Source organism: Alternaria rosae, assembly GCF_020736505.1.
Source record: "Alternaria rosae strain MPI-PUGE-AT-0040 chromosome Unknown BKA58scaffold_8, whole genome shotgun sequence".
Lineage (NCBI taxonomy): Eukaryota > Fungi > Ascomycota > Dothideomycetes > Pleosporales > Pleosporaceae > Alternaria > Alternaria rosae.
The window spans coordinates 1,630,756-1,648,128 of NW_025763577.1; the positions used below are offsets into that span (position 1 = coordinate 1,630,756).

The following is a 17,373-nucleotide window of genomic DNA, read 5'->3' on the forward strand; positions in this document are numbered from 1 at the left end:
GGAGTGATCCGGTGCTGATCGAGAAGCGAAGCCTTGGCTTTGTATAAAAGGATGCGGCTAACCTGATGCAGGAGTTCGCACTCTTCCCACCTTCTCACTACTACTCGATTAAGCCCACACGAAGTCCACGACATCTGCATCTTTCGGTATGACTCTTCGGTACACACTCTGGTCTGTTGAGCCAACTCACTAAGCACGACGACTCGATAGGCGTTCGATACCCACTTCATCTGACATCACTGGTCACGCATCACGTATGGCTAGGACCAGTTACATTGTCAGGTAAGATACATACACTTTTACTTTCTCCTTTTATACGTGCGTACATTAGCCACTGCTTTTGGACGTATCATCATCTGCGGCCAGGTCTTTTACGTAGTCGGTTAGATAAGTATTGTTTGGGGATTGTCGTAGGAATCAAACATACAAATTCGATTTTTCTTGTCGCCATGCCGTGCCATGTTCATGAACAACAAGTGTAGACTCGTGTTCTACGCGAAGGACGTTGAGTTGCCGAGCACCTTCCAAGGCGGTGGTCGCGGCTTTGTTCCCGGATGCCCCGCTGTCCCACCAGAACACATCCTCGCGTCTTCTAGCTCCGACCTCACCCCACGCCTCAGTGCTCCAACTACCGCGACGCGTCCGTCAACCACACAGCGCAAGGCATGTCGGGACTGCTCCGTAGAGCTACTGGATTGCAACACGCGACTTCAGTATGGAGGCGGACTGGGACGAGGTAGGGATCCGACGGCATACCAACGACGCCTGCCGTGCTGACCTCTGCGCAGCTAGCCATCGCTCAATTGCCGCCCCCAGGACCACACCTACCCGCTGTACCCATATCGACATTCGCTTTCGACACAACACAAGAACTGCTATGGACAGGAAACAATCATGTGAGTACGTTCACACGCGGTCCGTGCCAGGTGCCGTGAGACTGACATCTTCGCAGGGGCGCGTCACGTCCTTCTACGGCCCTCACCTCGAACGCTACACTTCGTACCGCGGACATGCGCCTCCCGACGGCCCTGTCAAGCAGTTTCTCTTCACCGAGAAGGGCATCCTCTCCATCTCTAAACAAAGCGTCCATTACTCCCACCGCCGCGGACTCACACAATGGCATCTGACGTATGTTGGCCACGAGAGGGGAAGGAGCGCACAAGGGCAGCGGCTGACCATCAGCGTATAGGAGCGCCGAGTTCAAGGATATGACATGCATGAACTTCACCTCCAAAGGCACGCGCGAGATCCTCGTCGCAGGATGTCAGGCGCAAATGTTCAAAGTAGACGTGGAGAAGGGCGTCATCACACATACGGTATGTCGTGTGCCTTAATCAACTACTCCGAGCTAACGAATAGAAGCTCCCGGCCGAATCTCAGTACACAATCATGAAACGCGCCGGACAGTACCTTTGCGCCGCTACGAAAAACGGTGGCATCCACATCTTGGACTCAAACTCGCTTTCCGTCATCAAGGTTTTCGAAGGTCATACTGGTAGTATCAGCGACATGGACGCAAAGGGCGACTTTCTCGCAACATGCGGATGGTCTCCGCGGCAGCAATATGCATACATGCTGGACCCATTCACCAATGTCTTCTCTTTGAAGACGCTTAAGCAGCTTCCTCCTATCCCGTTCCACACAGGTGCAGCCTATGTGCGCATGCATCCTCGTATGTCCACTACAGCTTTCATTGCCTCTCAAAACGGCCAGATGCAGGTTATCGATCTTATGAACCCAGACTCGGCCAATCTCCGGCAGCTGAACTTTTATGATTCGTTCCTCACTGGCTTTGAGATGGCACCTTCCGGCGAGGCTATTGCACTAGCAGACTCCAACTCGCACATACATCTGTGGGGTTCTCCGACCAAGGTGCACTTCCCAGAATACAGCAACCCAACAGAGACTGCAGATCACAATGTCCCACCGCCGCCACAGATGGACTGGAGCCCTGACACGTAGGTCCTGCCGATTGCCAAGTTGTACATGTTGCTTACCTTTTCCAGGCCCCTAAGTACTGTTGGTATGCCGTATTACAAGGAACAGCTGCTATCGAGCTGGCCTAGTCATCTAGTTTTCGAAGTCGGCGCCCCTCCACCTAAGATTGATAGTATGATACTAAACAACATGACGCGCACTGAGATTGGTTTCTTCGCTAAGAATCCTAAAACGAAGCTCAGAAACCAAGCTGAAGCAACACGCCAGGTGGATAGAGTTAGCGAATCCCTATCTGCCCCCAAATTTCTGAGTGAGAAAGCTCGGGCATCACAGTCCTTCACCGAGCCAGATGCCAGGCTATCAGAGACTATGGAGACTTTGACCGACTTGCACCTCGACGATGTTACGCGCAAAGATGTCCCTGCCATGTATGGAAACGTGGAGATCAAATATAGCAAATTCGGTGTTGACGATTTCGACTTTGCGTATGTCTTCTAAACAATATTATTTGCGCTTGCGCTGACACGGTATCAGATACTACAACCAGACACCCTACTCTGGCCTAGAGACTCACATCACCAACTCTTACGCTAACTCCCTTTTGCAACTCTTCCGCTTCACGCCGCTGTTACGGAATCTAGCTCTGCAGCACACTGCTTCGCCGTGCCTCTTTGAGTCTTGTCTTCTTTGCGAACTGGGATTCCTTATCGATATGCTTGAAAAAGCGGCTGGGCTCAACTGTCAAGCATCCAACTTCCTGAAGACCTTTAGTGGCCTTTCGAATGCGGTCTCACTGAATCTGCTCGAGGAGTTTGCCCCCAATGTTGCGCTTACAACCATGATCCAAAACCTCAATCGCTTTCTGCTCGACAAGGTCTCCGAGGAATTTCGACAAATGCTTCCAGGTCACACTGGGCCTTCAGCCATGGACCAAGTGCTAGAGACCCAAGCAAAAGCAAGCATGAGATGTGCACAGTGCAACAACGAAACTATTCGTGGAGGCAAGAACTTCGTCAATGAGCTAGTTTACCCCGCCAAGCATGTGATGAAGAACACAAGAATCGCACGTCCGACCTTTTCACAAATCTTGAAAGCGAGCGTCGAACGACAAGATCAGACTCGAGGTTGGTGCACGAAGTGCAACCGTTATCAGCAGATGGTGCAGCGCAAGACGATACAGTCCGTGCCGGGAGTGTTGATGCTCAACGCTGCCATACAAAGCCATGAAGCTAAGCTGTTGTGGTCAACACCCAATTGGCTTCCGCAAGAGATCGGGATCATAGTAGATCAAGGTCAGTTCTACTGTTTTGAAGGCCAAGACCTGAAGCTACATTTGCAACGCGGAGTACATCAGATCATGGTGTATGAACTTGTCGGGGTCGTCGCGGACATAAACAGTGGCGAGCGTCAGAAACCTCATCTGGTAGCGACCATCAATACTGCACCTTCTTCACGGGAAGAGGACTTGGAGGATAGATGGCACCTGTTCAACGACTTCTTGGTGCGGCCAATACCTAAAGAGGAGGCACTGCGTTTCGACACTAGCTGGAAGCTTCCGTCTGTCCTGACCTTCCAGCTGAAGTCTGCCCGTAACAAGATCGACGATTCGTGGAAACAAAACCTCGACACTTCCATTCTATACAGGTGGTGGTCGTCCAACCCAACGCCTCCCGAGGCGAAATTCAAGCTGCTTCAACACTCCTCAGAGGAGCCACGCCCTGGCTACCCAGTTGCCATCGACGCCGAGTTCATCCGCCTACAAGCTGAGGAGATCGAGATGAAGGCCGATGGCACCCGCCAAACTATTCGTCCGGATCGCAAGGGCCTTGCTCGTGTCTCTGTATGTCGCGGCGAAGGAGAGCAGGCAGGCCTTCCCTTCATCGACGACTACATCGCTGTGACCGAACAAGTTGTCGACTATCTCACCGAATGGTCTGGTATATCTCCAGGTGACCTCAGCCGCGAAACCTCTCCACATGCGCCCGTATCCTTGAAACACGCCTACAAGAAGCTATGGTTGCTACTGAATCTGGGATGCGTATTCGTCGGCCATTCACTTGCCAACGACTTCCGCACCATCAACATCCACGTTCCCAAGAACCAAGTCGTCGATACAAGTAACCTATGGTTCAAACCAGACTTCAAGCGGAAACTGAATCTGAAGTTCTTGGCTTGGTGTGTACTCAAAGAGAGCATCCAAGAGGATACACACGATTCGATCGAGGACGCGACGACAGCTCTGAAGCTTTGGAGAAAGTGGCAGGAGTTTGATGATGCGGGCGTGCTAGAACAGATGTTGAATGACGTATATGCTAAGGGCAGTTTGGTGGGGTTCAAGGCGCCTGGTAGTGGGGGAAAGGCTGTTGGGAATGGTGGGCAGGGACATAGGGCTGTGAGTGGTAGCTACGGCGGGGATGTACCGGATCCTATGACGACACCGAAGAAGGGAGGTAGTCAGTTTGGCAGTATGGGCTTCCGTAGTCCTCTCAGACGCTGAGGTAGGACTTTGTATGTAGGTAGAAACGAAATGCTACTATTAGGAAATCGAATATTTATCCGCCAAAGCCTTCCACATTCTGCCGTTCATTACTCGGGCTTCCTTATCTTTCCACAGGCAGTAACTGAGTGCAAGTTTGTTGGTGTCCATAAAGACGACCAAATAGAAACAGAAACATGTTTAGATGATGTATTATTTAGTAATTATACACATGAAGTGTTCAACCCAGCTACTGTTTCTAGTAAGAGTAGCAAAGCAATTTACCCTGAGTGTCCAAAAGATCCCTCAGCTTAACAGTCGGCGCCAGCTTGCCCAGACCAACCTCAAAGTCAAGAGTAACGTTCTTGCCACTGTAGTCGAAAGGAATGATCGGACCACCAACCTGGTGAAGGCGGTTCTTCAGATCCTTCTGCTGCCACATCGAGAAGATGTGGTCGATGTTGCCGTGGTGGAGGTAGAATACTGGTTCACCCGGGCTGTTGTTCGCGTCACCAGCCTGTCCCAAAGCACCGCCAACACCGAAGTGGCCACTGCCGTGGATATTGGGCACGGCGAAGGTAGCTTCGCCCTCGACCGCACGGGCAAAGCCTGTGTAGTCCTTCGAAGCCATGACCTTGTCGACGAGCTTTTGGTCGGCCCACACGTTGATAAGGGTAGGGACGAAATCGCGCTTCAGGCAGTGAGGTTCCGGGAAGTTGACCATGAACTTGTCGGGTGTGAAAGGACCATTCGTAACGCATCCGCCACCTGTTCCGCCCTCGACACCAAAGGGGTTTGTCTCGGGTGTGGGGTCGACCTTGACACCATTGCCACCGAAACCGGTGTCTGGCTGCCAGATCTCAGAGTCGAAGATGCGTGTTGATGTGGGGTTTTGGGGCTCCGCGTCCGCAGACCAGTCCCAGTAGGGTTGGCCGCCGGTGTAGCCGCATTCTTCCCGTAGAGCCTTCTCGTAGGTTGCGACGAAGTAGCGGTGCCAGAGTGTGAAGTGGCCGACCCAGTGGATGTCGGGGGTTTGGCTACTGTGGACGGCTTGGAAGTCGTCGAAACGGTTGATGGCGCCTTCGATGCCGGAGATGGCGGGCTTTGACGCTAGGCAAAGTACTGCATCGATGTATGCCTTCTTCTGCGGGATTGAGAGTTGTTTCCTAAAAAAAAGTTGGTCAGTAGAGTTTCAGAGGTGTTTCTGATGTGTTGGACCTACCATTCGTAGCGCTTGATGGGGTTCTTGCATGTCTTGGCTGCAGGTGCAGGAAGAGCCGCTGCTACTGCCGACGAAGCCAGACAGAGCGAAGAGATGAGGACGTTGATCTTGACCATATTTGCGGTTGAAGTTGAAATGCGCAGATATGTGTTTCAGATTGTTCGAAGGCGGAGTCTTGAGGTCCCTGGAGACTTGTAAAGATGGTGAGCGTCAAGCTTTATGTACGGCTCATTGTAGGCCTTATCAGGCGCATTCTACCCGTGCAGGACCCATCGAACGACATGAACGCTATCAAAATTAGAGCAAAGGGCAATGAGTGGCGAACGGACGTGAGCATTGGGAATAGAAACGGGACGTTGGACCCTACACCGTGGGATTTGGAGCGATGTCCGGGGCCTGGAAAATTCCTGTATGCATGGCGATTCAGGAGACATGCAGCCGCGCCGCATGCAAGGAAAAGTTGAATGCGTAGCTGCTAATCAAATTGTTACATGCGTTAGTGTGCGGCACAGAGATCTGCATAGCCATCATGTTGTCCAAATACCTTGTTGTATGCCCTTGTAGGCCAAAACTGTTCAATCTCTTACTTGCATGAGGTTCCCTTATCGCAAATTGACTTTCAAACGTCTGTTGGACCTAAGGAAAATATCCCGAGCGAAGGATGTAGCGTGTCTAGTGTGGATGCTCCGTCAAATGTAAGCTACCGAGGGCTTGGACGGCTCGTATTCCTCCCATGTGGCGCGTAAGCGGAGCCAATTGGTTCGGAGGCTCTCTATGTGGGAGGCGAGTATAGACGTTCTTGCTTTGAGTTCACCCATGCGCGCCCACGGTCTACTAGCTAGATATGGTGGTATGACTAGACCAGTACGAAGCGGAAACGCACGTTCTATGTTTGCCTAAGCATTGAAGGATACAACAATTTCGGATGATTGTGGCCGGTGGGCCGGTCTGGAGATTCCTATAGGATTTACCTTGCATTGCCAAGAGGTGGTTGCCGAGATAGCTAAGATGGATGCGTGTTTTCTTCTCTCATCCTTTCGATCCTGTCGTATTGATGGTAGCATGGGACGCTTTGAGTAGGAAGGGAGCAACTGCTCGGAGGCGTATTGTCTCCTTCGATTTTTTTCTCCCTCGGACGCGTGTCTTCGCTCAAGCAGCACATTTGTTGCGATGAGACATGTGGGCTAGGGACGGGAGAACCCACGGGTCGGTTTGGCCCGCCTCCGCGCTGCGACACAATCGGCGTATGAGTCGTGTGTTTACTAATTAGAAGGACTCCAGCATGCCCAGGTGTTCTTGTTGGCGATTGACGGGAAAAAATAGGGTCAATGGTGGCGAACGGGATTACATGCTGGGAAGAGAAGGCACGGCACGGACCTGCTGTATAGCTCTGGTCTAGGCGACAACGGAGCGTTCCTTCATCCCAAGGCCCTTCACTTTCATTCGCGCTGCTCTCCTGGGTACCGGCTCTCGGCTGGGGAATGGGGAGAGCGCGGGTGAGTCCAGTCCCGCCTCGCAGATAGCCGAGGGGAGCTAGACTATTTGGAGCGAAGAGCCGCATCACCAACATCCACCATGGCCCGACCAGGACAGTCGCACCGAAGTCCGCGAATCCTTCGTACTCTGTCGTCCTCTAGCCGTGTTGTCTATCCAATGGTGGCTCGGAGACATTAGCCGCTGAGGAAGGAGTTCATACAGTCCTCTTGGAAGTGCGGCATGTAATAATAGAAGGATTTGCAAGATGAAGCTGTTGGACAATGTCTATTTGCGACACGGCTGGGCATGTTCGAGGAGAAGCTGGCATCATTCATAGCCATGGTTCGTGCCCGTTATGCCAGATCATCCTGATTTGAATGCATACCAACAATATGGCAGACGGTGGTTACGGTATCACTTGGGATAATGGCTCGCGGCAGCCCATGTTCGTGATTACGACTGGTATTCTACTCTTCTTCGCGACGATAGCGGTAGCGTCCAGGTGAGACCCGTCAAATCCGTATCTATACCCTCATTGAAGACCTGCTCATCTTTCCCTAGGCTTTATTGTCGCCTCACTTTCATACGGCATGTAGGACTTGATGATAAATTCATGATAGCTGCGTGGCTAGTATCTGTTTCTCTCGGTATCCAAAATGGATTTCTTGTTAGCTGGGGCACTGGGTAGGTATGTCAGTGTCTATATCACAGATGGTAGCTGACAGAAGGCAAAGTCGACACAACGCCGATCTAGATGCTTCGATCATTTTGATTCCTACATTCAAGCACTGGTAAGACACATAGCATACATAAAGAAGTCTAAAGACTAACTTGACTTCAGGTATGCGTATCAGCTCGTGTACCCATGGGCATTGTTTTTCGTCAAAGCCAGCATCTTGGCCCTCTACCATCGAATCTTCACCCAAACCAAGTTTCGCTATACCGTGTACGGTGTAGCCGCATTCGTCACTATTCAGACCATCGTGGTCACGTTCGTCAACGTAGGTTATGTGCTCAGCTGCCGTATACCTTCCTGAGCTTACCTCTGACTTATCCAGGCCTTCGAGTGCGGAAAAGAGCCATGGAGAGCATGGTCCCCCACCTTCCCGAAAGGATGTAATGACCTGCCTACGACATACTTTGCGATGGCTTCCGTGAACATCCTCACCGATATCTTCATCTTGGTTATGCCGATGCGCGCTTTTGGACAGCTGAAACTTCAACGGACCAAGCGATTTGCGCTCCTCGGTGTGTTCATGGTCGGTGGCGTAGCAGTGATCGCCTCTATCGTTCGACTGTACGCTCTTTACGTGTACGCTGTGACTGATGATCCACCGTATGATGATGTGTTCGTAAGTACCAACCTAATGGAGATCGTCACTATTCTTGCAAATGCTAACAATGCATCAGATCCTCTTACTCTCTCAGATCGAAGTCAACGCAGCCATCATATCTGCTTCCGCCCCAGCGCTTCGACCTCTTCTTACTAAGGCATTCACATCCTTATCCCACGGCTCATCCGGCCAGTACCCAGTTTCCTACGGGACTGGTGGGCCGAACTCAAAGATGCTGAGCCGTACCGCTCGAACACGTTCAAGGGGACATATGGAGCTGTACTCGTTCAATGGAACCAAAAGAACTAGCAAGATCCCAGCAGGAGGTACTCGCAATACAAGTGAAGAATCCATACTCGGCGCCGAAGGCATCACAAAGACGGTAGAAACAAGGATCGAGGAAGACTACATGAGAGATTCTGTACATGGAAGGCACGGGGAACCTCAAGGATATGATGGTGTGAGGCATAGCAATGTATAGTATTCATGATTGGTAGTCCGACCATGAAACCAACCTCTGAGTGTATTGATCCAAGATTCAGCAACACCAGTATGTCAATCGTGGACTATGCCTAGTATATGCAAGACAGGTGATGATAACCAATCACGCGCGGTATAACCACGCTAGCGGCCCTCTCAGGGTCTTCCCCGCCCGAGCGGCAGGCACAAAATCTCCGCGTCAACTTGCCAAGATTGGTGCTCGGAAATACAACCATTGCAACAGAACCCTCTCGAGACTACAGGCATACAGTGTCATTCATGATCAACGCTGGCCTACAGCGCATTGCCATGGCTTTGAACTGTAGTCGCTTTCACCAGTACCGATAACGCGTCGATAACGAGTCAGACGCATTTCTTTCTAGGAAAGCCCACCGTCAATAACCAGCAGTTCATGTGATTAAGTTAAAGAAGAGTTCCAATTCAGACACATGATTCCAGGACGCAGAACCCTTGTTCTGAAATGGCCCACCACGAATATAAATCTCTCGCGGAACGTCACATCAGACTTCTCAAACTACCAAAGGCTTCGCAGTATGGAGCAGAACCAACTCTTGTAGATGCGTCACTGGATGCACCACCTCCATATGAGACAATTTCCTATGTATGGGGCGAGCAAGACAAATCGTGTGTCTTCAAGCTTGACTGTGGAACATTGGTCAATATCACTCCCACTTTGCGTACTACACTCACGCGGATTCGGCCTCATTGCCAAACAGGCTACCTTTGGGTCGATCAGGTACGGCAATACTCTACGAAACAGATGGAGGTGTCTAACTGACTCTATCGTGACATTCATAGTTATGTGTTGATCAGACAAGTATCCCCGATCGCAACCAGCAAGTAGCTCTCATGGGCGAGATATACAGCAAATGTCAACGGGTGTTGATCTGGCTCGGGCAAGAGATAAACGATCCAAATTACATGTCATACTACCTAGGACCCACACCACCTTTAGAAATCCAGCAAAAGACCAAACACACACCCTTATCAGCATCCCGTCTGGAACAACCCGGCCCCCAGTCCTTCGTTCGAAACCTCCTAGCCCTACCATGGTTTACCCGAGCATGGGTAGTGCAAGAAGCAGCCCTACCCACCCTCGCATCCTGCTTCCTCGGCGCCTTCAACTTCTCCATAGAAGATTTATGGGCCGTCATAGTCCACTTCCGGAGCGCAGAACGGTATCTCACACAGAGGGACTACGTCAACCTACGCCAACTCCCCGGATACATCGTTCTGAACGAGATCTTGCGACTGCGGATGCAAGCGCGGTACCAGCGGGGCCCAACCCCTAATGAAGCGACATGTTTCTACCATTCCCTATCCATCTTTGCGCCTCGATCCCAGACGTCAAGCCGACATGATATCATTTTCGCCTTCCTGGGGCTCCAGCGAGATCAGCGGGTGAGCATCATGCCTGACTACGACATGGACTGGGATGCTGTACCTTGCGTAGCTACCAAAGCGATCATCGAGGCTACAGGCAGTTTGAACTTGTTCGGGCTGCTGCACCGGAAAGACGAAGATGCGAGTCGGTGGCCCATTTTGCCATCTTGGGTGCCAGATTGGTCGAGGACGCCCGAGGCGGAACCGTTGGTGTTTCCGAGGAGTTGGATTTACTTTGATGCTTCTGCCGGGAGACACTATGAGGCTAGAGCGGTGAAGGACCTCGCCACTCCGCATCTGGTGGTTGCGGGGAAGATTATTGGTGAGGTGGCGAACACGCTTGCTTTTACTAAGGGCCTTGCAGAGCCGCTTGCAAACCGCCATGGATGGGACGTTTTCTCTTACCTCAACTTGCTACATCTACACAAACTTCTGGGACAGATGTGGCTAGAGAAGACGATTGCCCCATCAATGCAGCGTCTGTTGAAAGTTATCTTAGCCGACGGTTCTTTCACTCTAAACCAAAAGCTCAGGGAGCACTGCAGCGAGGGTCTACCAGCTTCTGATATAGACGAGCTAGCCTCAACGTACTTAGCGATTCAGGAAGCATCAAAAGAGCGCGATGTAGCCGCAATGAGTCGGTCCAAGAAGGTCGACGATTTTGGCAAACGAGCAACTAGGTTCCGCGATCATGCTCGCGTAGCTTGGGGCCGACAGATTATCGTAGGACGCGATTGGAGACTTGGGCTTGCACATCGATCTGTTTGCGAGGGTGATTTGATATGTGTCGTGCACGGCTCTCAGGTGCCATTTGTTTTACGTCGTCAGACAAGCGGTTATTATCGCTTGATGGGTCAGTGCTACTTTGAAAGCGCTATGCGTGGGGAAGAAGTGATTTGGGATGAGGCGGATGCAGATGAGTTCATACTTGCGTAAGCAGCACAGGTCGTCGTGATTGTCAATGGAACAATTCAACCATTAGTGGACCAAGTGCAGTCAGGCCACCATCTTCTCTAACTTCTATAACCGACTTGCAACAAGCGCCTCAGAAGGCGCTGGCAAGTCTCAAGCCGCTTCCGCAGCATCACCCATCTTCTCAGTATCAATCTCTCCGATAACGCTCTTCAGCAACTCGGGCACAATCTGCGCCGCATCGCCCTGAAAGAACCAATCCCCATCGTAAAGCCCTCCTGCAGGAACATCGTTGGCGTCCATGTTGATAATGGCGACCCTTGCTCCCTTGTTGCGCGCAAGGTCCACATAACCCGCTGCAGGATATACCTTCGCACTCGTCCCAATGACCATAATGAGATCGATATCCTGTTCGTCCTCAATGAATTCATCGACATCCTCCATGACCTTCTTAGGCAGTGTTTCACCGAACCAGACCACACCCGGACGTAGTAGACCGTTCTTGCATTCAGGGCAATGAGGGAGGTGCTTGTAGTCGAGTTCCGGAATCTCGACGTTGATATCTGAGATGTCTAGTTCGCGCGCGGCAAGAGCAGCGTTCGTAGTTGGGTCGGACTCGTCGGTCGGTATGGCGAGTGCAGGCACAATAGGGTCGGTGTAGTTATTCCGCTCCGAGTAGTTGCAGAAGAAGTCTGAGCACTTGAGGTCGAAGAGAGAGCCGTGCAGGAGTTTGAGTTGTTCGGCGGGGTGTTGAGCGCGCGGTGATAGGCCTGGTAGTGATAGTGTTAGCCATACGACTGCTAGGGATGTTATGTGGATACTCACCATCGACGTTCTGACTCAGCGTGATGAAGTTCTCCTTCTTCCTCGCCAATTCGGCAAGGGCGTAGTGCGCAGGATTGGGCTTGGCTTTGAGTGCCATGTGCCGTCGGTAGCTGTAGAACTGCCACACGAGTCCTGGATTTCGCTCAAAGGCCTGGGGAGTTGCTAGTGATGTCGCGTCATGCGTCCTCCACATGCCCCCAGCACCTCGAAAAGTGGGTAGTCCAGAGGAAGCTGATAGCCCCGCACCGAGAAGCGCCAGAATACGCGTCGACTTGTTCAGGTGTTGCTGGAAGCTCTCGAGGTCCTTGGGCGGAACCACGCTGGGTCTGGCGACCGAAGAGGCCATTCTGCGGATGATAGTGGGCAGCGTCACGGTGGTGGTGGTGGTCTTCTTCGCAGACTGGGCATGCGAAGAGGAGGAAGACAAGAGTCCGGCCGTGTCATGTGTGCGTTGTTTGTCCGACAGGCAGAAATGGGGGCCTGGAGGTGTTTGCGGGGAGGGGGAAGCTGCGGCGGTAGTGGCACCTGCAAGGTACGTCAGGCTTCCCCACCATCGGCCTAGCGCCCACCAGCTCGGGAAACCGATGCCTCTTCCGCCGAAGCTTAATTCGCCCGAGCCAACCTCCGCCAACGACCATGACTTTTGCGATAAGATGGCTGCGACCTGCTGCACGCGTGCCATACAGGTGCGATGCTGCGAGACGGGTCGGGAGGGTGCAGCCCAGAGTAGGCGGCACGAGGGCGTATGCTGCCGCTGCTGTGCCCGCCGCTGAACTCCGATTTGGCCAACCGCTCCATGAAACGCATCCACACCTACTGAAGGCCGGGGAAGGTGATGACCGCCCGAGCAACGTTTTACCCTCTACTGACATGCATTGCAGTCACCCCCGGTATCACTGCATTAGAGTACCACCAACGCCGCGTCGCCCTCGCCAGAGAACTGCCCCCAAACTCGACCGCCATCCTCGCCGCAAACGACCTGAAATATGCGTCCGGCGCCGTCTTCTACAAGTTCCACCAGGATCCAGACTTCCTCTATCTGACGGGATTTAGAGAGCAGGATGCAGTGGCCATAATAGAGAAACACGAAGATGGGGAGCACACATTCCACCTGTACGTCCGGCCCAAGGATCCCAAGGTGGAAGCCTGGGAAGGGCCAAGATCAGGCGTTGAGGCTGCAGAAGACGTCTTCAACGCCGACGTGAGCGGCAGTATCGACGACCTACCCCGTCTGCTCCCCGACATTGTCAAGCGTGCGCAAGCCATATACACCGATCTCCCCCAATCCCGCGTATCCAAAAACCTGCTATCACGGTACCTCGCCGGCGCAGAGCCCTCACGCACAGGCGGCATATTCAACGTCTTCCGCGACGCATCCGCAAGCCTCCGACCCCTCCGCCCCCTCGTCAACGAACTCCGCCTTATCAAATCCGAAGCCGAAATCACAAACATGCGCCGCGCAGGCCAGCACTCGGGCCGCGCCATCACAGACGCAATGCGGCAATCCTTCACAACAGAGAAAGACCTCGATTCCTTCCTCGACTACTGGTTCAAGCAAGACAACTGTGACGGCCCTGCCTACGTCCCCGTCGTAGCTGGCGGCATCAACGCAAACACCATCCACTACGTCTCCAACGACATGCTTCTCAACCCCAAAGAACTCGTCTTGGTCGACGCAGGCGCACAGTACGGTGGCTACGTCACAGATATAACACGCACATGGCCTGTATCCGGCAAGTTTACCCCCGCGCAACGCGACCTCTACACGCTCTTGCTGGCCGTGCAAAGATCTTGCATCTCGCTCTGCCGCACTGATTCAAACTTTACGCTCGATAAACTACATCACATGGCTTCCAACTCGCTAGCCGCAGGTCTAAAGGACCTCGGCTTCGAAATGGATGCCGATGCCATCCAAACGCTGTTTCCACATCACGTGGGGCACTACGTTGGTCTCGATGTGCATGACTCGCCTGGCCTAAGCCGAAGTAGGAAGTTTGAAAAGGGCATGTGTGTTACCGTTGAGCCGGGCATTTACGTCCCTAATGAAGAGAGGTGGCCCAAGTGGGCGAGAGGCATCGGCATGAGGATCGAAGACAGCGTTTGTGTGGATGACGAGAGTCCCTATGTCCTCACTACCGAGGCGGTCAAGGAAGTTGTCGATATCGAGGCGTTGAGGGGGACGGAGACGAAACTATAGATCTGCAATGTGATATCCTCTTTACCACGAACAAACCCTTCACATGGATCACCTGACTTGAATATCGCGTGCAGCCTGCTGGTGTTGTGAAGAGATGCAGCGGTTATGAACCGATGCTGCTTTTTATTGCTATCCTGCTACTATAGTTCCCTGGACGATATGCTATGTACTCGCGTAGTCGACCTCTTCCTAGTCCCACGAAGTCGTCGATGGGATACGGGTCGACAACACAACAACTGCAAGGATGATACTAGACAGCATTCGTCCTCATCGTCCATCTTGCTTCCCCTTCTGAGGCAGTATTGGGTATATGATACGCGTAGTTTATGGTGCGGTAACGACGAGTGTTGGGCTTCGTTCGAACGAGACATGCAGCCCGGCTACTTCGTCCGAATCTAGATATCCCCTTTTTCGCCGGCCCTGTTGCACAAAGTTTGTCCTTTGTCCGACTTTCGGTCTCGATTTTAACCTAGTCCAAGTCCCTGTGAAAGCGGATTTTGATATAGTGACCGCTGGCATCGAATCGGATGTTTGGTGCTGGTAGAAACACACTAGTCTCCTGGGTCCCTCACCGGCCACACTGTTTTATGTGCAGTCGGTGCTGTACTGGTTTTGTCGCAAAAGGCAATTCCCCATCCTCATAACATGTGGAAATGGTAGTTGCCGAAATTGTCCATTTCATAACGGAAAAGGGCCTCGGATGACTGGTCGTTTTCCGGCCATGGCAAATACTGCGGATCGACCTTTGCTGGTGCAGGCTGTTGTAGCACCATGATGACCTCATCTGGGACGGCATCCTCTATATCAGCCCACACGTATGGTTTTGAGGTTTTGACTATCGAATAGATAACCTGGTAGGCGCGGGAAGCTAACATGTTTGTGTCGCACATGCTGCGGAGTGAAGTGACGAGTTGACGTGTGCTGTACACGGACGCTTGTAGTGTGTCGCGGAAGTGATCGGGGCAGGATATGGCTATCATGAGAACGGCGAGTGCTTGCACGACTGTGACCGATTGATTAGTAGGTGAGATGCAACATTAGGGTGTGAACATACTGTTGTGGACAATTGTCCACCATGGCCCTTTTTCATATAAACTCCTAACATTAGGCTCGTTTGCCAGGAGCGAGGCAACATCTCGTGCCGCTTGTACACACGACTCTGCCACAGACTGGTCGAGCGAATTGAAGTCATCGGTTCCGGCTTGAAAGCAGCGTTCAATACGGCGGAGTGAGGGACGAGTCGTCAGAATCTTCAGTCGATAGTATTGCAGTTTAAGCAAGAAGACGTCGCGTTGTTGCATGTGAGCTGAGACCCCTTCTTCTGAATGAACTTGGGGGATGTATTCGAATGCCCATTTGTCAAGGTCTGAGCATAGAGAGATGGTCATCTGTTGGAGGTAATCCCATGATGGCGCAGATCTGCGTTGTGTGTAGAGGTTGGAGATGATTTGCTGGGTCAGGAGATTTAGGTGGGTATCGGCATCGAGGAAGTCGAGACTGGGCACAGGTACGTTTTGGGTCTGATCGCTATTCACGACACTGGGAAATGGAGTTGTGATGTCCTCGTTGGGTATAATGCTTGGCCGACCCGTGATCGAACTCAGCATGCTCTCCAGGGCATGTAAACTCCACCAGGTGCAGATCATACTTTGCCTCCGGGTGGCAGAGACCGACTGGTCATCTTGTTGCACGTGAAGTCCGAGCGAAAAAGCGGATCGCATCGCCATGCCTACCATTACCCAAGCCCTAGCGATGTGACATTAGCATGCGACTACATCGATTGAAGCAAGAGGCGAGGGAATATAGGGTAGCGTGAAACCGAGCAAATTTCACTGCTCTACGTACCGATTGACATGGCCGGCTGTCATGTAGTAAATCGCAAAGAGTCCAGCAGCCTGCAGGCGTTTAGCATAGTCAAACAGAATCAGCAGAGCTCACTTGCCTGCGTTGTGAGCAGATCCGGAGTTGACAGAACGACGATTGTGTCATTCATGCTAAGTAATTGAAAAGCACGGGACAAGTAGACGAGGTGATCCAGCTCGTCGGCCCGCCAGTCAGCCTGAATGAGATGTGAAAACTTGGCGCCTATGGCAAAAACGAGGTTGACAAGCGCAAACCACTTCTCCGGACAATGTATAGCCTGCCCATTCCGAACTAGGGTGTAGTACTGATGCAGCTGGTGCTCAATGGTTGGGGGAAGGATAGGAAATGAGCCTTGGATGGTCTGGGTGAAGCACTGGAATAGCAGCGCTGCCATGTGTTCGGGGGGTAATTCAAAGGGGTTTCCGCAGTCTGTGAGCTTGATGCCTTCGTCGTCGAGATAGTAGTTGGTGAGAGCGATGTGTTTGAGCGGGCTTGCGGCAAGGGAGGTTGGTGAGGCAGCGAAAGTAGGCGAGGATGGCTGAGAGAGTGGCGCAGTGGTGTCAGGTGGGCCAAGCAGAACGGTATCAAGAGCCTGTACTCGGCTTCTGAGAGTCTGCAGCCATTGTACTTCGGAGATCTGGCCCAGGAAGCCTGCTTCGACTACATTGGGCAGCTCGCCACAGTCTTCATCGCCAGATTCTTCGGGGCCGATACCGTCCAGGCGAGGAAGGGGCGACTGATCTGATGTGGGCGACGTTTCTGCTCCGAGCGGCACATGGCTAGAGGACGAGGCAAAGGGGTGCATGCGCGAGTGCTGAGAGAATGGCTGAGGGGCGGATGCTCGGGAAGAAGAGGATATGGAGACGGGCGACCCGACCTCGTCATCTGACTTGGCGGTATTAGTTTGAGCAGTGGCATCCAGGCTGGCGGGTCCTATACTCACATCCTGGAGGGCATCTTCAATTCGGCGTCGGTCATCGTCACTGACGCGCAGACTGAGGTCTTTGAGGACGGAGACGAGGGCGTGGTTGCGGTCTTTGGCACTGGAGGGGTCAAAATCAGAACTTCGAGTCAGGTCATCCAACTGACGTTGCCAGACGGTCTTTCCTAGGGCGCTCATATACACATGTCTTGTCGGTCTTGTCGCAGTAGTTGCAGCGGGGGAGGCCGCCGCTACACTTGATCTCTAGCGTGTGTTAGATGATCGTCAGATAGTCATCAGACTGCGTGAGGTTGCAATGGATCA

At 52.5% G+C, this 17,373-nt stretch overlaps 7 protein-coding genes across 7 annotated transcripts; 4 read left to right on the plus strand and 3 right to left on the minus strand.

The window, feature by feature from the left end:
* Positions 1-496: 496 nt before the first annotated feature.
* Positions 497-4,502, plus strand: BKA58DRAFT_390510 (ubiquitin carboxyl-terminal hydrolase-domain-containing protein). The gene is made up of 7 exons (XM_046170839.1): positions 497-736; positions 789-896; positions 953-1,128; positions 1,190-1,316; positions 1,363-1,958; positions 2,007-2,423; positions 2,473-4,502. The coding sequence occupies exons 1-7, from the start codon at positions 716-718 to the stop codon at positions 4,433-4,435; spliced, it is 3,408 nt and encodes a 1,135-aa protein (XP_046022878.1). The 5' UTR covers positions 497-715; the 3' UTR covers positions 4,436-4,502.
* Positions 4,503-4,555: 53 nt separating this feature from the next.
* BKA58DRAFT_230073 (uncharacterized protein) lies at positions 4,556-5,905 on the minus strand. The gene is made up of 2 exons (XM_046166462.1): positions 5,637-5,905; positions 4,556-5,580 (listed from the first exon to the last, which is right to left on the minus strand). Exons 1-2 carry the CDS (start codon positions 5,750-5,752, stop codon positions 4,674-4,676), a joined length of 1,023 nt encoding a protein of 340 aa, XP_046022879.1. The 5' UTR covers positions 5,753-5,905; the 3' UTR covers positions 4,556-4,673.
* A 1,599-nt stretch (positions 5,906-7,504) lies between these two features.
* BKA58DRAFT_423201 (uncharacterized protein) lies at positions 7,505-8,927 on the plus strand (the record flags this gene model as incomplete). The annotated part of the gene is made up of 5 exons (XM_046172850.1): positions 7,505-7,614; positions 7,674-7,796; positions 7,954-8,113; positions 8,171-8,464; positions 8,523-8,927. The coding sequence occupies 5 exons, from the start codon at positions 7,505-7,507 to the stop codon at positions 8,925-8,927; spliced, it is 1,092 nt and encodes a 363-aa protein (XP_046022880.1).
* A 207-nt stretch (positions 8,928-9,134) lies between these two features.
* Positions 9,135-11,331, plus strand: BKA58DRAFT_230179 (heterokaryon incompatibility protein-domain-containing protein). Its single transcript, XM_046166464.1, has 2 exons — positions 9,135-9,683; positions 9,746-11,331. Exons 1-2 carry the CDS (start codon positions 9,408-9,410, stop codon positions 11,264-11,266), a joined length of 1,797 nt encoding a protein of 598 aa, XP_046022881.1. The 5' UTR covers positions 9,135-9,407; the 3' UTR covers positions 11,267-11,331.
* BKA58DRAFT_344168 (DHS-like NAD/FAD-binding domain-containing protein) lies at positions 11,231-12,571 on the minus strand. Its single transcript, XM_046168393.1, has 2 exons — positions 12,068-12,571; positions 11,231-12,012 (listed from the first exon to the last, which is right to left on the minus strand). The coding sequence occupies exons 1-2, from the start codon at positions 12,411-12,413 to the stop codon at positions 11,396-11,398; spliced, it is 963 nt and encodes a 320-aa protein (XP_046022882.1). The 5' UTR covers positions 12,414-12,571; the 3' UTR covers positions 11,231-11,395.
* Positions 12,572-12,573: 2 nt separating this feature from the next.
* On the plus strand, positions 12,574-14,296 carry BKA58DRAFT_390518 (peptidase M24, structural domain-containing protein). Its single transcript, XM_046170840.1, has 2 exons — positions 12,574-12,899; positions 12,949-14,296. The coding sequence occupies exons 1-2, from the start codon at positions 12,704-12,706 to the stop codon at positions 14,262-14,264; spliced, it is 1,512 nt and encodes a 503-aa protein (XP_046022883.1). The 5' UTR covers positions 12,574-12,703; the 3' UTR covers positions 14,265-14,296.
* Positions 14,297-14,902: 606 nt separating this feature from the next.
* BKA58DRAFT_320188 (uncharacterized protein) lies at positions 14,903-17,247 on the minus strand (the record flags this gene model as incomplete). Its single annotated transcript, XM_046167752.1, has 5 exons — positions 14,903-15,267; positions 15,319-16,010; positions 16,084-16,096; positions 16,203-17,016; positions 17,071-17,247. The coding sequence occupies 5 exons, from the start codon at positions 17,245-17,247 to the stop codon at positions 14,903-14,905; spliced, it is 2,061 nt and encodes a 686-aa protein (XP_046022884.1).
* Between the last annotated feature and the right edge of the window lie 126 nt (positions 17,248-17,373).

Bases quoted from the DNA above. Each gene is read 5' to 3' on its own strand.
- BKA58DRAFT_230179 (XM_046166464.1), top strand. From the start codon at position 9,408: ATGGCCCACCACGAATATAAATCTCTCGCGGAACGTCACATCAGACTT. The intron at 9,684-9,745 runs GTACGGCAATAC...TGACATTCATAG, and splicing joins GCTACCTTTGGGTCGATCAG to TTATGTGTTGATCAGACAAG.
- BKA58DRAFT_390510 (XM_046170839.1), top strand. From the start codon at position 716: ATGGAGGCGGACTGGGACGAG. The intron at 1,317-1,362 runs GTATGTCGTGTG...AACGAATAGAAG, and splicing joins AGGGCGTCATCACACATACG to CTCCCGGCCGAATCTCAGTA. The intron at 1,959-2,006 runs GTAGGTCCTGCC...TACCTTTTCCAG, and splicing joins ATGGACTGGAGCCCTGACAC to GCCCCTAAGTACTGTTGGTA.
- BKA58DRAFT_344168 (XM_046168393.1), bottom strand. From the start codon at position 12,413: ATGGCCTCTTCGGTCGCCAGACCCAGCGTGGTTCCGCCCAAGGACCTC. The intron at 12,013-12,067 runs GTGAGTATCCAC...TATCACTACCAG, and splicing joins GCTGAGTCAGAACGTCGATG to GCCTATCACCGCGCGCTCAA.
- BKA58DRAFT_230073 (XM_046166462.1), bottom strand. From the start codon at position 5,752: ATGGTCAAGATCAACGTCCTCATCTCTTCGCTCTGTCTGGCTTCGTCG. The intron at 5,581-5,636 runs GTAGGTCCAACA...ACTTTTTTTTAG, and splicing joins CCCATCAAGCGCTACGAATG to GAAACAACTCTCAATCCCGC.
- BKA58DRAFT_390518 (XM_046170840.1), top strand. From the start codon at position 12,704: ATGACTTTTGCGATAAGATGGCTGCGACCTGCTGCACGCGTGCCATAC. The intron at 12,900-12,948 runs GTGATGACCGCC...CATGCATTGCAG, and splicing joins CCTACTGAAGGCCGGGGAAG to TCACCCCCGGTATCACTGCA.